At 52.6% G+C, this 20,036-nt stretch overlaps 1 protein-coding gene across 2 annotated transcripts; it reads left to right on the top strand.

The window, feature by feature from the left end:
* The first annotated feature begins 1,418 nt into the window (after positions 1-1,418).
* EBI3 (Epstein-Barr virus induced 3) lies at positions 1,419-8,907 on the top strand. 2 transcript variants are annotated; one of them, XM_036311816.1, is made up of 5 exons: positions 1,419-1,635; positions 2,628-2,748; positions 4,076-4,254; positions 5,331-5,488; positions 8,094-8,907. In XM_036311816.1, the coding sequence occupies exons 1-5, from the start codon at positions 1,569-1,571 to the stop codon at positions 8,244-8,246; spliced, it is 678 nt and encodes a 225-aa protein (XP_036167709.1). In that variant the 5' UTR covers positions 1,419-1,568; the 3' UTR covers positions 8,247-8,907. The 2 variants fall into 2 exon arrangements, with proteins under 2 accessions (XP_036167709.1, XP_036167708.1); XM_036311815.1 differs by lacking the exon at positions 1,419-1,635 and having other exon boundaries at positions 2,093-2,748.
* The last annotated feature ends 11,129 nt before the right edge of the window (positions 8,908-20,036 follow it).

Consider the following 20,036-nt stretch of genomic DNA (forward strand, 5'->3'; position numbering starts at 1 on the left):
CTACTGCGGATGTGCCCGCAACCCAGGTACATGCCCTTGATCGGAATCGAATCCGGGACCTTTCAGTCCCCAGGCCGATGCTCTATCCACTGAGCCAAACCAGTGAGGGCTCATGCAACATTTTAAGAAGTCAAAATGGATGCCAGAAAGTTCACCCTGAACAGAGTTTCCCAGAGTTAAGGGAAGACAGGAGCCACGCCTGCGCTGACCTCACTCTCCTGACCCTGGGCCCAGCCCCTGGGAGGGAGAGCCCACCCCAACCCCCTGCCCTGGCAACTTCCCTGAAATCCCCTGGTGCTTCTCAGCCCTTTCCAGCCCGGGAGGAGGTGACTAAGACCGTGAACCCCCGTGTCCAGCCTGCCCCGGGGGTTTCCTCGCTCATCCAGGGCAGGCAGGGTGTCCAGTGGGGCTTCAGCCGCCATCCCCGTGGCTGGGAGGATGTCGTGGGAGGGGCTGCCCCCAGGTCTGCTCTGTCTCTCTCTGGCCGGTAAGCGGGGACCCCTTCGCAGTGGTCCCCGCGTGAATGGGCATCTGCTGTGTAGATGCCCGGGTCTCCCTGTCCCCGTCTTCTTTTTTCCTAGACTTGGTGTCTCTATCTCTCCGTCTCCTGACTTTCTCTTTTTCTGTGTCTATTTCTCTATCTCATCTCTCCCTGTCTCTGTCTCTCTGTCTCCGCTCTTATCTGTGTGTGTCTATCTCCATCTCTGTCTCTCCTCTGAGTCTCCCTCCCCTCTCCCCTCTCCTCTCCTCTGAGTCTCCCACCCCCTCTCCCCTCCCCTCTCCTCTGAGTCTCCCACCCCCTCTCCCCTCTCCTCTCCTCTGAGTCTCCCACCCCCTCTCCCCTCTCCTCTCCTCTGAGTCTCCCACCCCCTCTCCCCTCTCCTCTCCTCTGAGTCTCCCACCCCCTCTCCCCTCTCCTCTCCTCTGAGTCTCCCACCCCCTCTCCCCTCTCCTCTCCTCTGAGTCTCCCACCCCCTCTCCCCTCTCCTCTCCTCTGAGTCTCCCACCCCCTCTCCCCTCTCCTCTCCTCTGAGTCTCCCTCCCCTCTCCCTCTCCTCTCCTCTGAGTCTCCCACCTCCTCTCCCCTCTCCTCTCCTCTCCTCTCCTCTCCTCTCCTCTCCTCTCCTCTCCTCTCCTCTCCTCTCCTCTCCTCTCCTCTCCTCTCCTCTCCTCTCCTCTCCTCTCCTCTCCTCTCCTCTGAGTCTCCCCTCCTGCCTCTGTCTCTGTCTTGCTCCATGCAACCGTCCCCTCTGGGGTTTCCCCAGCCCCTCCTCACTGCAGCCGGAAGGAAGGACTGACTGTGCTGGGAAAGGCCACGGGGTCTCCACTTCTCCCTTTTGTGGCCTCTTCCCCCTGCCTCCACCTCAGAGCCTTCCGCACCCTTGTCCCAGGGTGGCCAGCAAAGGAACTAGCGGATCTGCTGCCCCTGCTTGACTCTCCTTGGCCCCACGAACCTGCCAGTGAGTCCAACCCAGAGAAAGGGAAGGGGGGAGCTTGGCAGGGTCTGCGTGCCCCGCCTTCCCAAGGGGCCCCTTGCCCAGCGTCTGGAAGTGGAGCCCACAGGAGTCATGGCCCCAAGACTTCTCCTGGCCCTGGCCCTCTGGGCTGGCTGCTCCCCCTGCAGTGGGAGAGAAGGTATGTAGGGCCCCTGGGGGCTGGGGGACCAGGGCCAGTCCGGGGACTGGACTTTGCTGTGGAACCTTCTGGGGTGGGATGGGAGGGGGTTCCATAGATGGGAAAGTGAGACACAGATGAATCCTACTCAAGTGACACCAGGTAGTGGCAGCCACCGCCTGGAGAGAGAGAGAGAGAGAGAGAGAGAGAGAGAGAGAGAGAGAGAGAGAGAGAAAGAGAAAGGAGGGGTGGGGGTTAATTGCATGCACTCATGTGCTTTAAAACAAAACTGGAGCCCTGGCCAGTTTGGTTCAGTGGGTAGAGTGTCGGCCTTCAGACTGAAGGTCCCAGGTTCGATTCCAGTTGAGGGCACGTACCTCGGTTGCAAGCTCAATCCCCGGCCCTGGTTGGGGCACATTGGGGAGGCAACCAATTGATGTGTCTCTCTCACATCGATGTTTCTCTCTCTGTCTCTCCCCCTCCCTTCCACTCTCTCTAAAAAAAATAAAATTAAAATAAAAAATCAATGGAAAAATCGCCTCGGGTGAAGATTAACAAAACCAAAAATCTGTAACAAAGAGGAGATACAGTGAAATATCTCCCTCCCGTCAGGTTCTGCACTACCGCGGTCTCCTCTGTGGCCTGGAGAATGAGCCAACAGTCCCTACCTTTGCAGGTTGTGGGGGGGTGAGAGGTGACGTGGGTGCCTTTCACTCGTGTACTCATTCCACCAGCCCTATCAGGTGCCTCCCGTATGCCCGGCACTGGCTGGGGGTGAGGGGGGATGAACCCATGGGGGGGCTTCACAGCCCTGGTGTCTCGGAAATGGAGAGAATCAGCACCTTCCTGTTTCAGATTCCAGAGTCTGACTCTGTGGGCCTCAGAATGTGGGCATTCTAAGGCTGGAATGTGGAATCTGGGACTGAGCACTGAGGGTGGCTTTCACCCCAAACCCTGGGTACTTGTGGGTGGTTTGAAAGCTCACGCTCCTCCCTCCTCCCTCACCCCTGCAGCCCCCACCCAGTCCAGGGTGTGGTGCTGGGCCTTTAGGTACCCTATGGCCGTAGATTGCTTCTGGACCCTGCCACCGGCTGCAAACTCCACCAGGCCCACAGCCTTCATTGCCACGTACAGGTCAGAGCCTGGAGGGCTTCCTGGAGGTTCCACAGTGGAGCCTGACCCCTGGGAGGAGGGCAACTGCAGCCAGCGCGGACCTGGAGCCCTGCGAGTGCTAGGGCAGCGGGTCCTGTAGAAACGTGCCTCCTACAATACACATGTCACGCCAGGGGTCACTTAGAATGTTCTAGAAGCCACATTTAAAAAGTAAGAGGAGCCGAAACCGGTTTGGCTCAGTGGATAGAGCGTCGGCCTGTGGACTGAAAGGTCCCAGGTTCGATTCCGGTCAAGGGCATGTACCTGGGTTGCGGGCATATCCCCAGTAGGAGATGTGCAGGAGGCAGCTGATCGATGTTTCTCTCTCATCGATGTTTCTAACTCTCTATCTCTCTCCCTTCCTCTCTGTAAAAAATCAATAAAATATATATTTAAAAAAAATAAATAAATAAAAAATAAAAATAAAAAAAAAAAAAGTAAGAGGAAATGGGTGAAATTAATATTTTATGTAAATAATATCTATATTTCTAAATATTTATCATTTAATGATTGAGCATAATGTAATTGAACATACTTATATTCAATGTATATATTTAAATTTAGAATAGAAATTAATATAGCAATAACTAAAATATTATCGTTATCATTACTTTAAAAATTAGATATTTTACATCCTTCCTTTTTATACGAAGTCTTCAGAATTCCACGTGTATTTTATGAATATAGTGCCCTTCAGTTCAGATACTAAACTTTCATTAGAAATTCTTGATCTGATTGGATTTCATAAAATTTGCAGTTGAAGCAATAAATTCATGCACCCAACTTGTTTCAAACAACTTCCCCAAGTGTTCTGGTAGCTGGAAACATTACACTTAGATTACACAGAATGAATCCCACTTAAAGCCCCACTCAGTCATGTAGCTGTGTTTCAAGCGCTTGACCCCACAGGCGGCCAATGACGGCTGCATGGGACAATGTAGAAACAGGACATTGTGATGCTGTAGAAAGTTCTATGGATGGCACTCGGCTCAAGCCTCAGAACCTTACTGTTTCAGATGCCGGAGTCTGTGACTCTGTAGACCTCAGAATGTGGGAATTCTAAGGCTGGAATGTTGATCTTCCAGAAACCTGTAGAATCTGGGACCCGAGCATCTAGCGTGCTTTTCACCCCAAACCTTGGGTACTTGTGGGGTCTGTGATGTCACGTGAGTGCCTCCCCCAAGTGAGGGTCACAGAGGCAAGAGCCGGACCCCGAGCCAGGGCTCCTCACTTCTGTCCCTGCTTGGGATCGAGGGCACGGCAGGGCCAGCAGGAGTGCTGAGGCCTCATAGTGCCCATCTGTGTCCAGGCTGGGAGTGGCCGCCCACGGGGAGAGCCAGCCCTGCCTCCAGCCCACCCCAGAGGCCACCAGCTGCACCATCCCAGATGTCCAGATGTTCTCCATGGTGCCCTACATGCTGAACGTCACCGCTGTCCACCCCGGGGGCAGCAGCAGCAGCTTCGTGACCTTTGTCCCAGAGCACATCAGTGAGTGGGGGCCATGGTTGGGGGGGGGGGGGGAGGAAGGTCCCTGGCTTGTTTGTGCTGTTCCCCCCATCGAGGTACCCCCACCTTCTGCCTGTCACACAGTCCTGTCCTCTATCGCGGATCCTGTGGGATTTCAGAGAGGAAGGGAGAGGGAGAGAGCTAGAAACATCAGAGAGAGAGGATCATTGATCAGCTGCCTCCTGCACGCCCCCCACTGGGGGTCGAGCCCGGAGCCCGGGCATGTGCCCTTCACCGGAATCGAACCTGGGGTCCTTCAGTCCGCAGGCCGATGCTCTACCCACTGAGCCAAACCGGCTGACTCTAGAGTCTGATCCCACTTCTTTCCCGCCCACCTGGACCTCAGTCCTCTCACCCGCTTCCGGTTCCCGCCCTCTTCCCTCAGCAGCCACCAGAGGGCGCCTTCCCTGGATCAGCCACCAGAGGGCGCTGTGAGCACCCTAGCCAGGTCCCGCCTCCCTTGGGGTAAATGCCCACATCCTCCTGGGACCTGACCCGCCTGCTCCCTAGCAGTAATGGGGAGGGTGGAGGGGGGGAGTGGGAGGGAGTGGGGGGTGGGGGTGGCTGCTAATGGGTGTGGATTTCTTTTTGGGGTGATGAAAATGTTCTGATTAAATAGTGGTGTTCATACAACATTGTGAATGTACTAAAAACCACTGAACTGTACACTTTGACAGGGTGAGTTTTGGTGTGCGAATTATGACTCAAAAAGTTGCAAGCCACTCTCTTCCTTGCACTCCTGACCTTTCTCCCCTACTCTGTTTTTTTCAATGAGCAATAATCTCGCCCCGGATAAACCCCACTGGCTACGATGCTGCCACTGCTAAAGCCCTTCCCTCCTCTTTACAATCAGATTTCCTTCCGGTCTCTGGCCTTCTGTCCTGTGGCTTCAGCTCCAAAAGGAGACGGGTTGGGTCTCTACTGGTCACTGCTGTGTCCCCGGGGCCCAGAGCATCACTGGACACACAGTAGACCCTCAATTAATATTTGTTGGTTGTTTGCATGCATGCATGCATGGAACTGCCCTCTGCTGACCCTGTCTCCTGTTTGTCTGTCAGTCAAACCAGACCCTCCAGAAGGCGTGCACCTGAGACCCGTCCATGGGCAGGGGCTGAGGGTGCAGTGGGAACCTCCCAGGTCCTGGCCCTTCCCGGAGATCTTCTCACTCAAGTACTGGATCCGCTACAAGCGTCATGGAGCCGCCCGCTTTCGCCAGGTGAGGAAGGCGGGAGGCAGCTGGGGAGGGTGAGTCCCAGGTAGAGCAGCACTGAGGGTAAAGGCGCGCCGAGGCCTCCCGTGCAGCTTGAGATTGATTGCCTGCGGCTCATGTGCAAAATGCAGGCAGCCCCGCAACTCCACTGCTGCTCCTGCGTATCTGCCCCAAAGACTTGAAAGCAGGGACTCACACAGAATCTTCACAGAGTGCTAGTCACAGTAGCAGAAAGGTGGGAACGCTCAAATGTCCATCCGCGGGTGGGTGGATTCACAAAGCACGGCCCGTCCACACACTGAGCATTGCTCAGCCGTGAAAGCACTGACACTCTCTTCAATGTGGATGGACCCTGAACGTGTGATGCCCAGTGAGAGAAGCCAGGCACACAAGGCGTGTGATTCCACGGATGTGAAACGTCCAGGGCAGGCACATCCAGAGATGGAAAGTAGATTCAGGGTTGTCAGGAGCTGAGGAGGAGGGTGGGGAGTGACTGCTGATGAAAACAGGGTTTTGGGGGGGGGGGGTTGATGGAATTTTCTAGAATTAGAGGCGCTGGTTGCACAACATTGTGAATGTACTAAGGGATATGGAATTGTCCACTTTAGAATGGTTAATGTTATGCCAGGTAAATTTCACCTTGATTGAAAACAACCTATATTGTTTTAACTTTTTTTTAAAAAGATTTTATTGATTTTAGAGAGACAGAGAGAGCAAGAGAGAGGGAGAGAGAAACATCGATCTGTTGCCGCCCGTACATGGCCTGACCTGGGGTCAAACATGAAACCTAGGCATGTGCCCTGACGAGAAATGGAACCCACAGCCTTCGGTGTTGGGATGACTCTCCAACCGACCAGGGCTGTTTTAACTTCTTCTTTTTCTCCTCCTCCCCCTCCTCCCCCCCCTCCTCCTTTAAATATTTTTTTTATTGATTTCAGAGAGGAAGAGAGAGATAGACACATCAATGATGAGAGGGAATCATTGATCAGCTGCCTCCTGCACGCCCCACACTGGGGATCGAGCCCACAACCTGAGCATGTGCCCTTAACCAGCATCGAACCTGGGACCCTTCAGTCCACAGGCCGGCGCTCTATCCACTGAGCCAAGCCGGCTAGGGTTGTCTTAACTTCTTAAAAAGTAAAAAATAACGGCAGTGTCCTGTGAGCATCCAAAGGTCGGTGGTGGCCTTGGCAGAGCCGGATCCTGGGCTGAGAAGCGAGTCTGCAGTTCGGCTTCTCACGGCCTGCCCCGCGGTGTGGGAGTCTTCGGTGCTGGGGGGTCTTCTCCGTCCGCTCCAGGACAGTGGCCATGAACTACGGTGGCTGCTGAGCGATTCCAGTGTGGCGAGTAGCCCGGGAGCTGGCTTTTAAATTTTACTAGTGTTCGTTAATTTTCTTAAATCTTTGCAGTTTTAAAATTGAGATTGAACTCACATGCCAGAAAAGTCACTGTTTTAAAGTGCTTAAGCCAGTGGCTTTGTGTATGTTCAGAAAGTTGTGCAACCATTAAGCTAAATTTACAACTTGCAGCACCATATCGGCCTACGATATGGGACACTCAGGCAGAGCAGGGAAGGGAGCTAGGCAGGCCTGGGGTTGGGCAGCTGAGTGTGGGGGCTGGAGTGGGACATTCTGACAATTCAGTGGGAGGTGGAAGGAGGTGAGGGCCGGGTCAGGGAGGGAGAGTGTGGAGCAGCAGGGACAGGGGAGAAAAGATGGACGGGAGAGAAAGCAGGGAAGGCAGCCTGAGTGGGTGTCTCATTCGTACCCATGGGACTCTAATCTTCGGCGGTCCCTGCGTGGGGACATGAGAGGCCAAGGCCATCGAGAGAAGAACTGACTACATGTCCTGAGAGAAGGGGACAAGCCGCGCCATGCAGGGCGTACAGGCAGCATCAGGACGCAGGCGGCTGGAGCAGGAGGGAGTGGCGAGCCAAGGCAGAGCTCTGCTGGGGTTTCCCTGCGGGGAAGGGGACAGGGGGTGTGCATGCCGGGGGCTGGCGAGTGTGAATAATCCTGTGGGCTCTGGGCTACATGGGTGATCTCAGGTTGCCTGGCACCTGGCACTGGGTGACTGAGGGCGGGAGGACTACTGGCCTGTGGGGGGGAATTAGAGAAAAGGTGGATTGATTGGTTGGTCTATGAAAGGCGTACCCCTTTGCCATCTCTAACAACTGGCTGACCCCAAGAAGGGCAGTCTGTTCCTGGCCAGCAAGATGTTAAGACGCCAAAATATCCTAAGATACAAAAAAAAATTAAAACATGGTTAATACAGTGAGACTGGGGGCGGTGGTTGGGGAGGGAGGCATTGAAGTCAATGATAGAAGCTCTGGTTTAGAGCCAGGGGGAGGAATGGGATTGGGGGGCAGGGAAGGTCTGGGGGTGAGGGATCTCACCACTGAGACACCCCTCGAAACGGGACCATGCCTCGGCGCGGTCCAGGAAGGATTCCTGAACGAGTTGGCTCTGGGACCAGCAGGAAGCCCACACAGGTCAGGACCACACAAGCCACAGCCTGGGAGGGGGCTGTGGAGGGCGACGGGTTTAGGATGGAGCATGAGGATTGGAGGCTCAGTCACACCGACCCCACTGACCAGTCTTTCTGCTCTCAGGTGGGGCCCATCGAAGCCACGTCCTTCACCCTCAGGGCTGTGAAGCCCCACGCCCGGTACTGCGTCCAGGTGGCCGCCCGGGACCTCACTGACTACGGGCAGTCAAGCCACTGGAGTCTCCCTGCCACGGCCTCGGGGCCGCTGGGCCAGTAGCAGGGGCTTCCCAGCACCCAGAGAGGGGCTGGTTCCTGACATCCCCTCCCCTTACCGCTACCCACTCAGGGGTGGATGGGACCTGACTGGCCTGGGGCTGCTGCTGAGTGGCTGGGCAACCTTGGACACGTGACTGCCTCTGACACTGAATTTCCTAATCTGTGAATCGGGGATGTACTCTCTCCTTTGACTGCAGAACTGTGAATGTGACGTATTATTTATTGTTTAATTAGACAAGGACCGTTGTTGCTAAAATAAAGACTCTTCCTCCCTTTGTTCAACCGACCCAGAGAGGAGTTAGGACAGAACAGAGCAGGACGCACATACAGTGAATCCCCACTCCGTGGACAGGGTCAGGGCTGGAGAGAGGAAGAGACCGCAGCTTGAGGAGTTGGGGTGGGTGTGGAGGGGTTCTGCCTGGGACGGGATGGTGGGAGCCATTCAGTTCAGCAGTTTGGTTCCCCCATCGTCTCAAGCAATGTGAGCCCCAGTGTGAGTGGACACAAATGGGACATCGTTTGTTTGGGAAGGTTTCTCTGAGGAGGGGACAAAGCAGCCAGGCCTGGAAGGATTTTCTCAATCCATGGGTTTGTTTGTGGATTTTACCTGGGTCTCATCTCAAAGGTCACCTCCTCCAAGAAGTCTTCCCTGACCACATCATCTGTGGTAGCAGAATAATACCCCCCCCCCCCCCCCGCCACACAAAAGATAACCACATCTAACCCCCGGAATCTGTGAATAGGGTACCTTACCTGGCAACAGGGACTCTGCAGGTATGATTAAATTAAGAATCATGATAAGACTCCTTAATTTAAAGTTTAATGATCTTTCATTAAGTTAATGAACACCAAGGAGAGTTATTATCCTGGGGCCCCAAGAAAATAACAAGGATCAGGCAGGAGCCCTGGCTGGTGTGGTTCAGTTGGTTGAGCATCACCATTTACCAAAAGGTCACTGGTTTGATTCCCAGCCGGGGACATGCCAAATTCAGGCTTGCTCCCCAGGGGGCATGCAGGAGGCAGCTGCTCCATGTTCCTCTCTTCATCCCCCTTTCTCTCTCTAAAATCAATAAAAACATATTTTAAAAACTGTGTTAAAGAAGGAGGCAGGAGATCAGAGGGGGACAGAGACAGCGATGTGACAGTGGAAACAGACGTCAGAAGGATGCGGGGCCATAAACCAAGTGTTGTAGGCATCTCCAGAAGCTGGAAAAGTCGAGAAAATGGATTCTCCCCTGGCGCCTCCAGAGGACCCACACTGCCACCGTATCAGGCTTCTTTCCGCCAGGACTCAGATAATCGCTGTGTCAGGACAGTGAGCTTGTGGTATTTTGTTACAACAGCCACAGGAATCACACCATTTCACTTTCCATAGTTACGCTGTTTTGTCTTCAGACCATTTACCAAACCAGAAAAGGTCCTTTTGTGTGTTTATTGTCCATCTGTCCCACCATGATCCCTGCGAGGACAGGAATCTTTGGTCTTGTTCTCTGATGTGTCCCTAGAGCAGCGGTTCTCCACCTGTGGGTCGCGACCCCTTGGGGGTTGAACGACCCTTTCACAGGGGTCGCCTAAGACCATCGGAAAACACATATATAATTACATATTGTTTCGTGATGAATCGCTATGCTTTATGTTCAATTTGTGACAATGAAAATACATCCTGCATATCAGATATTTATATTACGATTCATAACAGTAGCAACATTACAGTTATGAAGTAGCAACGAAAGTCATTTTATGGTTGGGGGTCACCACATGAGGAGCTGTGTTAAAGGGTCGCGGCATTAGGAAGGTTGAGAACCACTGCCCTAGAGGCTGAGCGTATATCTGACACAACAAACATTTAGCCCTGGCCGGTTTGGCTCAGCAGCTAGAGCGTCAGCCCACAGACAGAGGGTCCAGGGTTCGATCCGGACAAGGGCGTGTACCTCAGGTGCAGGGTCGATCCCTGGCCCAGGTGGAAGGAAACTGATCTATGTGTCTCTCTCACATCTATGTTTCCCCCTCTCTGTCTCTCCCCCTTCCTTCCACTCTCAACATCAATGGGAAAATATCCTCAGGTGAGGATTAACAAACAAACAAACAAACAAACAAATAAATAAAACATTTATCAGAGAAAGGGAGGCCCTGGCCGGTGGCTCAGTGGTTAGCGCGTCCTCTCACACACGGAAGGGTGGAGCGTTCTATTCCAGACCAAGGGCACATGCCTGGGTTGCTGGTTCCATCCCCAGCCTGTGGGGGCAGAGGCAACCAATGGATATTTGTCTCAATATTTCGCTCTCTCCTTTCCTTCTTTCTACTCTCTCTAAAATCAGTGGGAAAATATCCTCGGGTGAGGATAAACAAGAAAATCAAAATACAATAAATAGAAAGGAAGGAGGCTGGGGAGGGAATGGGGTGGGATTTCCTCTTTAAAAGGGCATCTGGGCCCTAGCCGGTTTGGCTTAGTGGATAGAGTGTTGGTCTGCAGACCCAGGGGTCCCAGGTTCATTCCCGTCCAGGGCACGTCAGCACGTGCAGAGGCAACCAACTGATGTGCATTGATATTTCTGTCTTTCCCTCTCTCTTCCTCTCGCTCTGAAAATCAATGGAAAGTATCCTTGGGTGAGGATCTAAAAGAAAGGCAAAGGACATTTGGTTATGGGGGACATTGGAAGCCAGTGTGAGGTAGGGGAGGTGGGTTTGCAGCCTGGTCTTGAGTCTGCCTGTGGCTCAGCGTAAGGGGTGGGCGGTCAGGGCGCTCTTTTGCCCGCGACCTGTGGAGCCCGTGGAAACTGACCGCAGTCCCCACGTGAGCCCTAAGGACACAGGGACCATGGGTGGGTTCCCAGAGGCCAGCACACGGGCTTAACACCCAACACTGAACATTTTATTTGCTGAATAAAAGAATGAACAATAGGGGGTATCGCGAACAACAGCTACGTCCTGTCACGAAGAAATTTTAACAAGCCTCTGCTGACCTCTAGGACTCAGCACCTCCTCAGAATCTTTGTTGCGAGCTAGCGCAGTTGCCACCCGGAAGGGAAAACAACCGGATTCAGATTTTAACAGGCGGGAGTCGCAGCCAATGACAAAAGCAGGCTGCGTAGGCGGCAGCCAATCCTGGAGGCTGAGGAATGACAGTATCGGAAGTGCAAGGACCGCGGGGAAGTCCAGTAAACAGCAACCGTAACCTGTTTTCTGGTACGTGTGGGAGGAGTGGGAGACAAAGATATCGGAGCGGAAAGTTTTAAAAGTAAGTGTTGGATGTCTAGGGCTTTATACCCAGGGCGGCATATCTCGGAACTCTGGCCGAGGTAATCCTAATTGAAACCATTTTTTCTAGCCTAACGGCCTCCCAGTCATCTTCCGCGAGAGGTGGGCTTTCGCTAAACTTTTCCCGGGAGTTACCCAATCACAGGCGGGGAGCTTAGACTATTTACCCAATCACTTCCCATAATTGGGTTTCCGAAAGAAATTATCCAATCACTTCCCTTGGGGGCGGGGCTTCCTTTAAAATATTGTTCCCTCGACACTTTCTTTCACCTTCGGGGGCGGGACTCTGCTCAGCCCCGCCCCTCCTGGGATCTCTGGCCTATGGCGTTCCTAGAAGGGGTTCAGCTTTGCTAAAGAAACTCTTCTTTGGCTTCAGGGGCCCCTCAACTTCTCTTCCCAATTCTGTTGGGGTGAAGCCAGCACTCTTGGGTGGAGAGGGTCTTGGAAGAGCGAGCTCCGGAATTCTGAGCGCCGGTCCTCACCCCAGGAGAGCTGTGCTCCCAGAAGGGGAATGCGCTCTCCGGCCTGGGAGTACGTCCAAGATGTCAGGACCGACAGCCAGGAGCCCCGGTTTGAAGTCGAGGTGATGTTCTTTCCTGTGACTCGGTGCCTTCATCTTTTAAACACCGATGTTAGGAATCCAGCCCCAGCGCTTTCACATTCCAGCGGAGTGTGCAGGTCTTCGTGTCCCTGAAAGTCCTTTCACCGTGAGCATCCAGCTGGGAGCCATCCATTTCTCCTCTGTCCGTCTCCAAGTGGGTCCGCCCACGTGCAGATGCGCCCACAGACGAATACCCTGCGTATTAAAGGGTCTCGGCATTAGGAAGGTTGAGAACCACTGATAATGAAAGTTTAAATGTGTAGGACAACAAATCGATGTTTTTCCCTCCTCTCTCTAAAATCAATCAATCAATATATATTTTTTTTAAGTCGTCCAATTTGTGTTTCTCTCTCTCTGTCTCTCCCCCTCCCTTCCACTCTCTCTAAAAAATCAATGGAAAAATATCCTCAGGTGAGGATTAACAAGAACAAAACAAATCTCTCTCTCAAAGTCAATAAATTTTTTTTAAAAAGTCATCCAAGCCCTAACCGGTTTGGCTCAGTGGATAGAGCGTCGGCCTGTGGACTGAAGGGTCCCGGGTTGCGGGCACATCCCCAGTAGGGAGTGTGCAGGAGGCAGCTGATCGATGTTTCTCTCTCATCAATGTTTCTAATTCTCTATCTCTCTCCCTTCCTCTCTGTAAAAAATCAATAAAATATATTTAAAAATAAAAATCACCATTCTCCCCTAAAAAAAAGTCATCCAACAAGGAGTTGTGAAAAGAGAAGGAACAGGGGAGGTGCGGCCTCTCTGGTGCTTGTTGTTGGTAATCCTCACCTGAGGATACTTTTTCCATTGCTTTTCAGAGAAAGTGGAAGGGAGGGGGATAGAGAGAAACATCTGTGTGAGAGAGCTGCATCGACGGGTTGCCTCTCGCATGTGCACTGACTGGGGGTGGGGAGCGAACCTGCAACCCTGGGATGTGCCTTTGACTGAGATCGAACCCGAGGCCCTTCAGGTGCGCAGGTGACCTTCTAACCACCGAGCAACACAGGCTAGGGCCTCTGGGGCATTTTGATTCATTCTTTTATTTATTTGTTTGTTTGATTTTTAAAAAAATATGTAGTTTTATTGATTTCAGAGAGGAAGGGAGAGGGAGAGAGAGATAGAAACATCAATGATGACAGAGAATCATTGACTGGCTGCCTCCTGCATGCCCCCCACTGGGGATTGAGCCCACATCCCGGGCATGTGCCCCAGGCCGGAATCGAACCCAGGACCCTTCAGTCTGCAGGCTGATGCTCTGTCCACTGAGCCAAACCAGCCAGAGCTATTTGTTTTTATTTTTTTAAATACATTTTTATTGATTTCAGAGAGAGACACACACACATCAAAGATGAGAGAGAATGATTGACGGGCTGCCTCCTGCACAGCCCCTACTAGGGATTGAGCCCCCAACCCAGGCATGCGCCCTGACTGGGAATTAAACCCTGAACTCCTGCTTCATAAGTCGATGCTCAACTATTGAGCCACACTGGCCGGGCTTGATTCATTCTTTCAGACTCTTCCCTGTACTTCTGTCATTCTTTTTTTTTTTTTTTTTTAATATATTTTATTGATTTTTTTACAGAGAGGAAGGTAGAGGGATATAGAGTTGGAAACATCAGATGAGAGAGAAACATCGATCAGCCACCTCCTGCACACCCCCCACTGGGAACGTGCCCGCAACCAAGGTACATGCCCTTGACCGGAATCGAACCTGGGACCCTTCAGTCCCCAGGCCAACACTCCATCCACTGAGCCAAACCGGTTAGGGCACTTCTCTCATTCTTGATCCACCATAATTTTTGCCGTGTGCATGCACTGTTACTGTTATTTACTTACTATAATTAAGTAAAGGGTGCCCCAAAATTCACGCAAGAAGTAATTTTGATAGAAAACACAGGTTTATAATTAAAAATTGTAAATTTTTTATTGATTCATAAAGTATACAGTATAGGGTTATGCATGGAATAGCATATCGGGTAAATGGCCTCCACGGCTTTGCTGGCACATACGCACTCTTTTGTTATTGCCTGAGCAGCCGCAATTTCGAAGAAGAATGGTCCGATGATGCCTCCAGCCCAAAATTCGCACCAAATAGTGACACGTTGTGTATGCATTTGTTTCTCAACAATCACTCGTGGATTTTCTGAACCCCAAATGTGACAATTTTGTCGATTAACCAAGCCATCAAGATGAAAATGAGCCTCATCGAAATTCAGCCACATTTATGCAAAACGGTCATGGAAAATTTCAACAAAAGAGTGCGTATGTGCCAGCAAAGCTGTGGAGGCCATTTACCCAATATGCTATTCCATACATAACCCTATATTATATACTTTATGAATCAATAAAAAATTTACAATTTTTAATTATAAACCTGTGTTTTCTATCAAAATTACTTCTTGTGTGAATTTTGGGACACCCTTTATTAACCTAACTCCATTCTAACACATGGCTTAGTAAACTACAGTCCATGCAACACCTGGCCCATGGCCTGTTTTTGTAAATAAAGTTTTATTGGCACACTGGCTTGCACATTTGTGTACATATCATGCATGGATGGCTGCTTCCACTCTCCAGTGGCAGAGTTGAGCAGTTACAACTGACACTTCATGGCCTCAAAGCCAACATGTTTATAGAGAAGATTTCCTGGCCCGTTAGGGTCACCCAACTCAGCTGCCCACAGCCTCCAGGGGAGGGTGGCCAAGAAATCCCTTTCCCAGTGTCTAAGCTCTCTCTCCCTGCCGCTCTGCTGGCTGCCGTCATTTCTAGGGAAGGGACCAGCTTCCTTCTCCTCCGTGTGACCTGGTGGATGGGGTACCCAGAGTCCATTTAATGAGTAACATCAGCTAACGTTTGTGCAGCACTTAGCATGGGCCACACCTCGTGCTAAGCTCGTTATACAAACTCACGTGTTTAGTTTCCCAGTGCAAGTATATTAATCCATTTGCGCATTCAAAACAATATTTATTGAGCATCCACTATATGCCCAGCTCTGTCTCAGGCACTGGCGCTACAGCAGGTGAAGAAGAACAGTCTCCACTCATAAAGGTGATGCTCTTGTTGGAAGACTGGGGATAAGAGAGTAAACATACCTAAATGTAATAATGAAATAAAAATAAGGTAAATGGGTACTAGAGGTGGTGGTAACGATGGTGGAAATAAAGCAGGGTAAAAAATAAGTAAAAAAAAAAATAATAATAATGAAATAAAGCAAGGTAAGAAAGTCCTGAGAGCCTTGGCTGTTTTGGCTCAGTGGATAGAGCATCGGCCTGCGGACTAAAGGGTCCTGGTTTCGATTCCGGTCAAGGGCACATGCCTGGGTTGCAGGCTCGAACCCCAGTATGGGGCCTGCAGGAGGCAGCAGATCAATGATTCTCTCTCATCATTGATGTTTCTGTCTCTCCCTCTTCCTTCCTCTCTGAAATCAACAAAAATATATTTTAAAAAAGTTCTGAGAGGGTGCCTTAAGGAGGTGTATTTTCTGCCCGTTCCTCCCTGTATGAGTTGTCCAGTGCTGCATAACAGATCACCCAAGTTAGCAGCTAAAAACACAGGAACCGGACGTGCTTTTGCTGGGTTCTCTGCTTCAGGGTCTCATGGCTGTAATTGAGGTGTCAGCCGGGGCAGGGGTCTCCTCTGAAGGCCCTATGGGAACAGGTCTGCTTCCAAGCTTCCTCGCGTGGCTGCCCAGTTCCTTGCCACGGACCTACCACTGGCTCTATCAGACCAGCAGAGGAGAGCCTCCTGAAGTGCCATCAACTTCGCAGGTTCCGCTGATGAGAAGCCAGCCCCAGGTCCCAGCCACATGCAAGGGGAGGGGCCTGCACATGGTGTGTCCATCAGGAGGCCATTGGGGCTGCCAGACCCCCATCCACAATGAGCTTTGCAAGGGTAGTGTTAGGTTAGGTGGCTCAGGAGGTGGCGCAAGAAATAGAGAGTCCAGTGAATCAGAAAAGAAAGGAAAGGAAAAGGTTTATTTCTGCGTCCCGGGAGACCCACGTACCCCAAGGACAGGGCATGTGGATTCACGCTAACAGGGAGGGGGGCGCTTTTTTTATACTGCGGTTGGGTGAGGGGCAGGGACATGAGCTGAGGAATTCTCTGCCGCAGGGGATGGGCGGGGGTATTCAGCAAGAAGTCAGTATCTGTGTGGGGGTATGTGGATTAAGGGAGAAGCTGGTATCTGTGTCTGGCCCGCTGATCTGTTAGAAATGCCAGGGGGAGTCCATTATCTCATCACATGTCTGCATGTATCTGATCCTGGGCTCTCTCCGACCTAACAGGTAAGTGTCATGTTGATGAGTGTGTCCCCAGCACCTAAGACCATCCAGGCACTTAGTAGGTGTTCAGAAATGTCTGTAGCCTGACTGAGTGGGTGTCTCCCAATTCATACTGAGGGAGTCGAGGCCCAGGGAGGCCTTGGTTCTGTGTGCGCTCCACCACCACTCGCCGGCCCTCCCCCAGCCGCTGGTAGTGCCTCATTAATTTCTCTTTTCCCCCCAGGCTTTTACACGTCGTTCTCCCTGTGATCTGGGAGCAGCTTTGCTCTTGACCCCCAATTCCCTTGTGGGGGTTCCCAGGACCCAGTGAGCAGAGGATGGGATCTGTCATGTGTGCAGACCCTCCTGGGCCTCTGCCTGCCCCCCTTTCTCCCCCCTCCCCCTCCTTCCCTCTCCTCCCCTGGAGCCACCACACACACTTGTTATCTGGAGGCTACCCTTCCCCCATCACTGCTGACAGTCCTGCTTCCCAGGAGCTCTGTCTGTCATCTGGTTCTCGGGAGCTGTCAGGCTCCATCCAGAATCTCTGTCAACTTCCCTGGGAACTGCCTGGCTGAGCACATCAGAGGGACAGGCAGGGTGGCCGCCCTTCCTGCTGGAGCCCACTCCTGCCTGAGCCTGCGCTTCACAGAGCAGAGGAGGGGCTGCCGTCACCCTAGGCGGGCCCTGCACCAAACTCCCTCCACACCCGAGCCCGCTGCTGCCCCATTTTACAGAGGAGGGGAGACTCCCAGGGCTCAGCCAGTGAAGCACGAGGCCTGGGTTTAAAACTAAGGCTCCGCCCTGGCCGTTGTGGCTCGGTTGGTTGGAGCATCGTCCTGTACACCGAAAGGTGGCAGGTTGATTCCCTGTCAGGGCGCATGCCCAGGTTGCTGGCTCACTCCCTGGTTGGGGCATGTGCAGGAGGCGGCTGACCCAGGTCTCTGTCTCTCCCTTCCTCTCTCTAAAGTAAAAAATACTGCAAGGCTCCAAGGCTGCTTTGATCACCATGCTCTGTTGACGGGAGCCCCGGGGGCTGGGCTGTGTCACCACAATCAGGTTGGAGACTCATGATGACAGGGCTGTGCCTCTCCTATCAGACTGGGACCCCTGGAGGAAGGCTTATGTCTCCTCCATTAGAAAGTGCCTATTTCTCCCATAAGATGGGAACTTCAAAGGGCAGGACAGGTGTATGTCTCCATCAGAGGCAGGGCCATGTGTCTCTCCTCAGCTTAGAAGCCCCTAAAGTCAGAGCCCTGCCTCCCCGTCACACTGGGTGCTTCCAGCGGGTAGGGCCATGTCTCCCCTGTCAGACAGAGCCTATTAAGGCATGCACGTATCCACCAGGTCTCTCCTTCAGACTGCGTTAAGGAAGGCATGACTGTGTCTAGGAGCTTCTGGGAGCAAAGCTTGTCTCCCCTGTCAGACTGGGAGCTCCTAAAGCAGGGCCACACCTCCTCCCTCAGATCAGCAGTGAGCCGTCCCTGCCTTGTCCCTTCGGTCCTGCTGCTTTGGCTCCCATCCCCACTCCAGACTTGATCCAGCAGGAACAGAGGGGCAGGCACAGCCCCAGCCAGGTCCCCCCCAGCTCCTTCCTGAGGTCCCATCCACTCTGAGCACATGGTGAGCACCTGCTCACTCCGTGCACCGACCATTACTCAGCCACGGAAAGGACTGAAGCACAGACACAGGCCACATGGGTGAGCCTTGAGCACGTGAGGCCCATGGAGGAGCCAGGTGTGTGGCCACACAGCGTGTGAGTCCATTTATGTGCCATGTCCAGGGCAGGCACACCCTCAGGAACAAAAAGTAGGTTCGTGGATGCCATGGAATAGAGATTTGGGGAGAATAAGGGGTTACTGCTAAATTTGGGGTGATAAAATGTTCAGGAGTTAGATAGTGGAAAGGGTTACGCCATCTTCTGAACATACTAAAATCCACGCAAGTATACACTTTAAACAGGTAAATTGTAGGGTATGTGGATTAGATCTTTTTTTTAAAATATATTTTATTGATTTTTTACAGAGAGGAAGGGAGAGAGATAGAGAGTTAGAAACATCGATGAGAGAGAAACATCAATCAGCCACCGCCTGCACATCTCCTACTGGGGATGTGCCCGCAACCCAAGTACATGCCCTTGACCGGCATCGAACCTAGGACCTTTCAGTCCGCAGGCCGACGCTCTATCCACTGAGCCAAACCGGTTTCGGCAATTATATCTTTTTAAAAAGTGCCCACTCGCCCTGGCCAGTGTGGCTCAGTTAGTTGGGGTTATCCGGTGCACCAAAGGGTTGCCCCTTAGATTCCTGGTCAGGGCACATACCCAGGCTATGGGCTCAATCCACTTTGGGGGAGGGGAGGAGGCAGCGGATTGATGTTGCTGCTCTCACATGGATGTTTCTCTCTATAAAAATCATTATTTAAAAATACAAAGTGCCCCAAACAGTGCCAGGCAATAAATGCTCAACAGAGGTGTGCTGTTACCTTCCCATAGAAAAGATGGGAGAACACTCCAAACCACTGCCCAAGGTCAGGCAGGCTGAGCCCCACCCGGGAGGAGCCCTATTGAACCGCCTGGGGGTGGCGCTGGGGGGAGGGAGGACACCAGACCACCCACCTTCTTGCCTCTGTCCTGTAGGGCCCCCTCCAAGCACCGCTCCGTGGCTCCCTGGTCTCCAATCAGAAAGCCAAACCCCAAGAGGTTGTGGCTTCACAGGTCATACCTCAAGGTCGCGGGAAGCCCAGCCCAGCTCTCCTGTCCCCCTCCTCCAGCTCCTCCCCGCCCCCTTCCCCGCTCCCTGCCTGGCGGTGGAGGGGCAGTCCCAGGAGAAGCCAGCTCAAAAGCGCAGGGAAGTCAAATGCCGTTTGATTCCGCCTGCGGGGCCTCTCATTGCTATTCCTGACACAAACTGTAATTAGAAGGCCCTTTCAAATATTTATACCTCAGACGCCGGTGTTTACTCACCAGGGTGAGGACTCGGATTTGATGAGATCTGTCATCAGCTCAGCCCTGAGCCGAGCCTGGAATTGCCTGGCGGCGGACAGAAAACAGGACAATTACCCGCTGTGCTCCCCAGCGGTCCCCAGGGATGCTGCCTGATCAGAGTGGGTATGTTGGGGTTGGGGGCTGAATGCATGTGCTTCCGGAGGGAGCACTGGGTTCAACAGGTTTGTGTTGGGTGACACAGCCAGAGCGAGGAGGACACAGGGAAGCAAGCCCCTGCTGCTGTTAGCGGCTTTGCCTTGTCAGCTGTGGACCTCAGTGTTCCCATCTGGAAAATGGGGCTAGCAGTGGAGGGGAGACGGAGAGCCACTGATTCCATGAAGAGACTCTAGTGGGTCTCTAATGCCACCCCAAGCCAGGCCATATCCTGGCGTCCAGGGAGAAATGAGCTGCAGGGTGGCTCTGAGCAAGTCCTGCTCCCTCCCCGTGCCTCAGTTTCCCCACCAGGAAAAAATGGCTCTCCCTCGGGCAGTCCTTCCTCTAGCTCTTTGGGGGTTTCCTATCAGAAGTCCCATATTTCAAGCCACGGAAGCAAAGTGAGGAAGCATAGACATAGCCCTAGCCCCACTGTTCTTCCCAGGGGCAGCGAATATGTAACCCGACGAACAATGGGTCCGGGCTGCCGGTCACTACTCAGTGAAGCAGAGACAAGGTTGAGTCATGGCCTCCTTTTTCTCTCCT

The sequence above is a fragment of the Myotis myotis genome, unplaced genomic scaffold (assembly GCF_014108235.1).
Source record: "Myotis myotis isolate mMyoMyo1 unplaced genomic scaffold, mMyoMyo1.p scaffold_m19_p_6, whole genome shotgun sequence".
NCBI classification, from domain to species: domain Eukaryota; kingdom Metazoa; phylum Chordata; class Mammalia; order Chiroptera; family Vespertilionidae; genus Myotis; species Myotis myotis.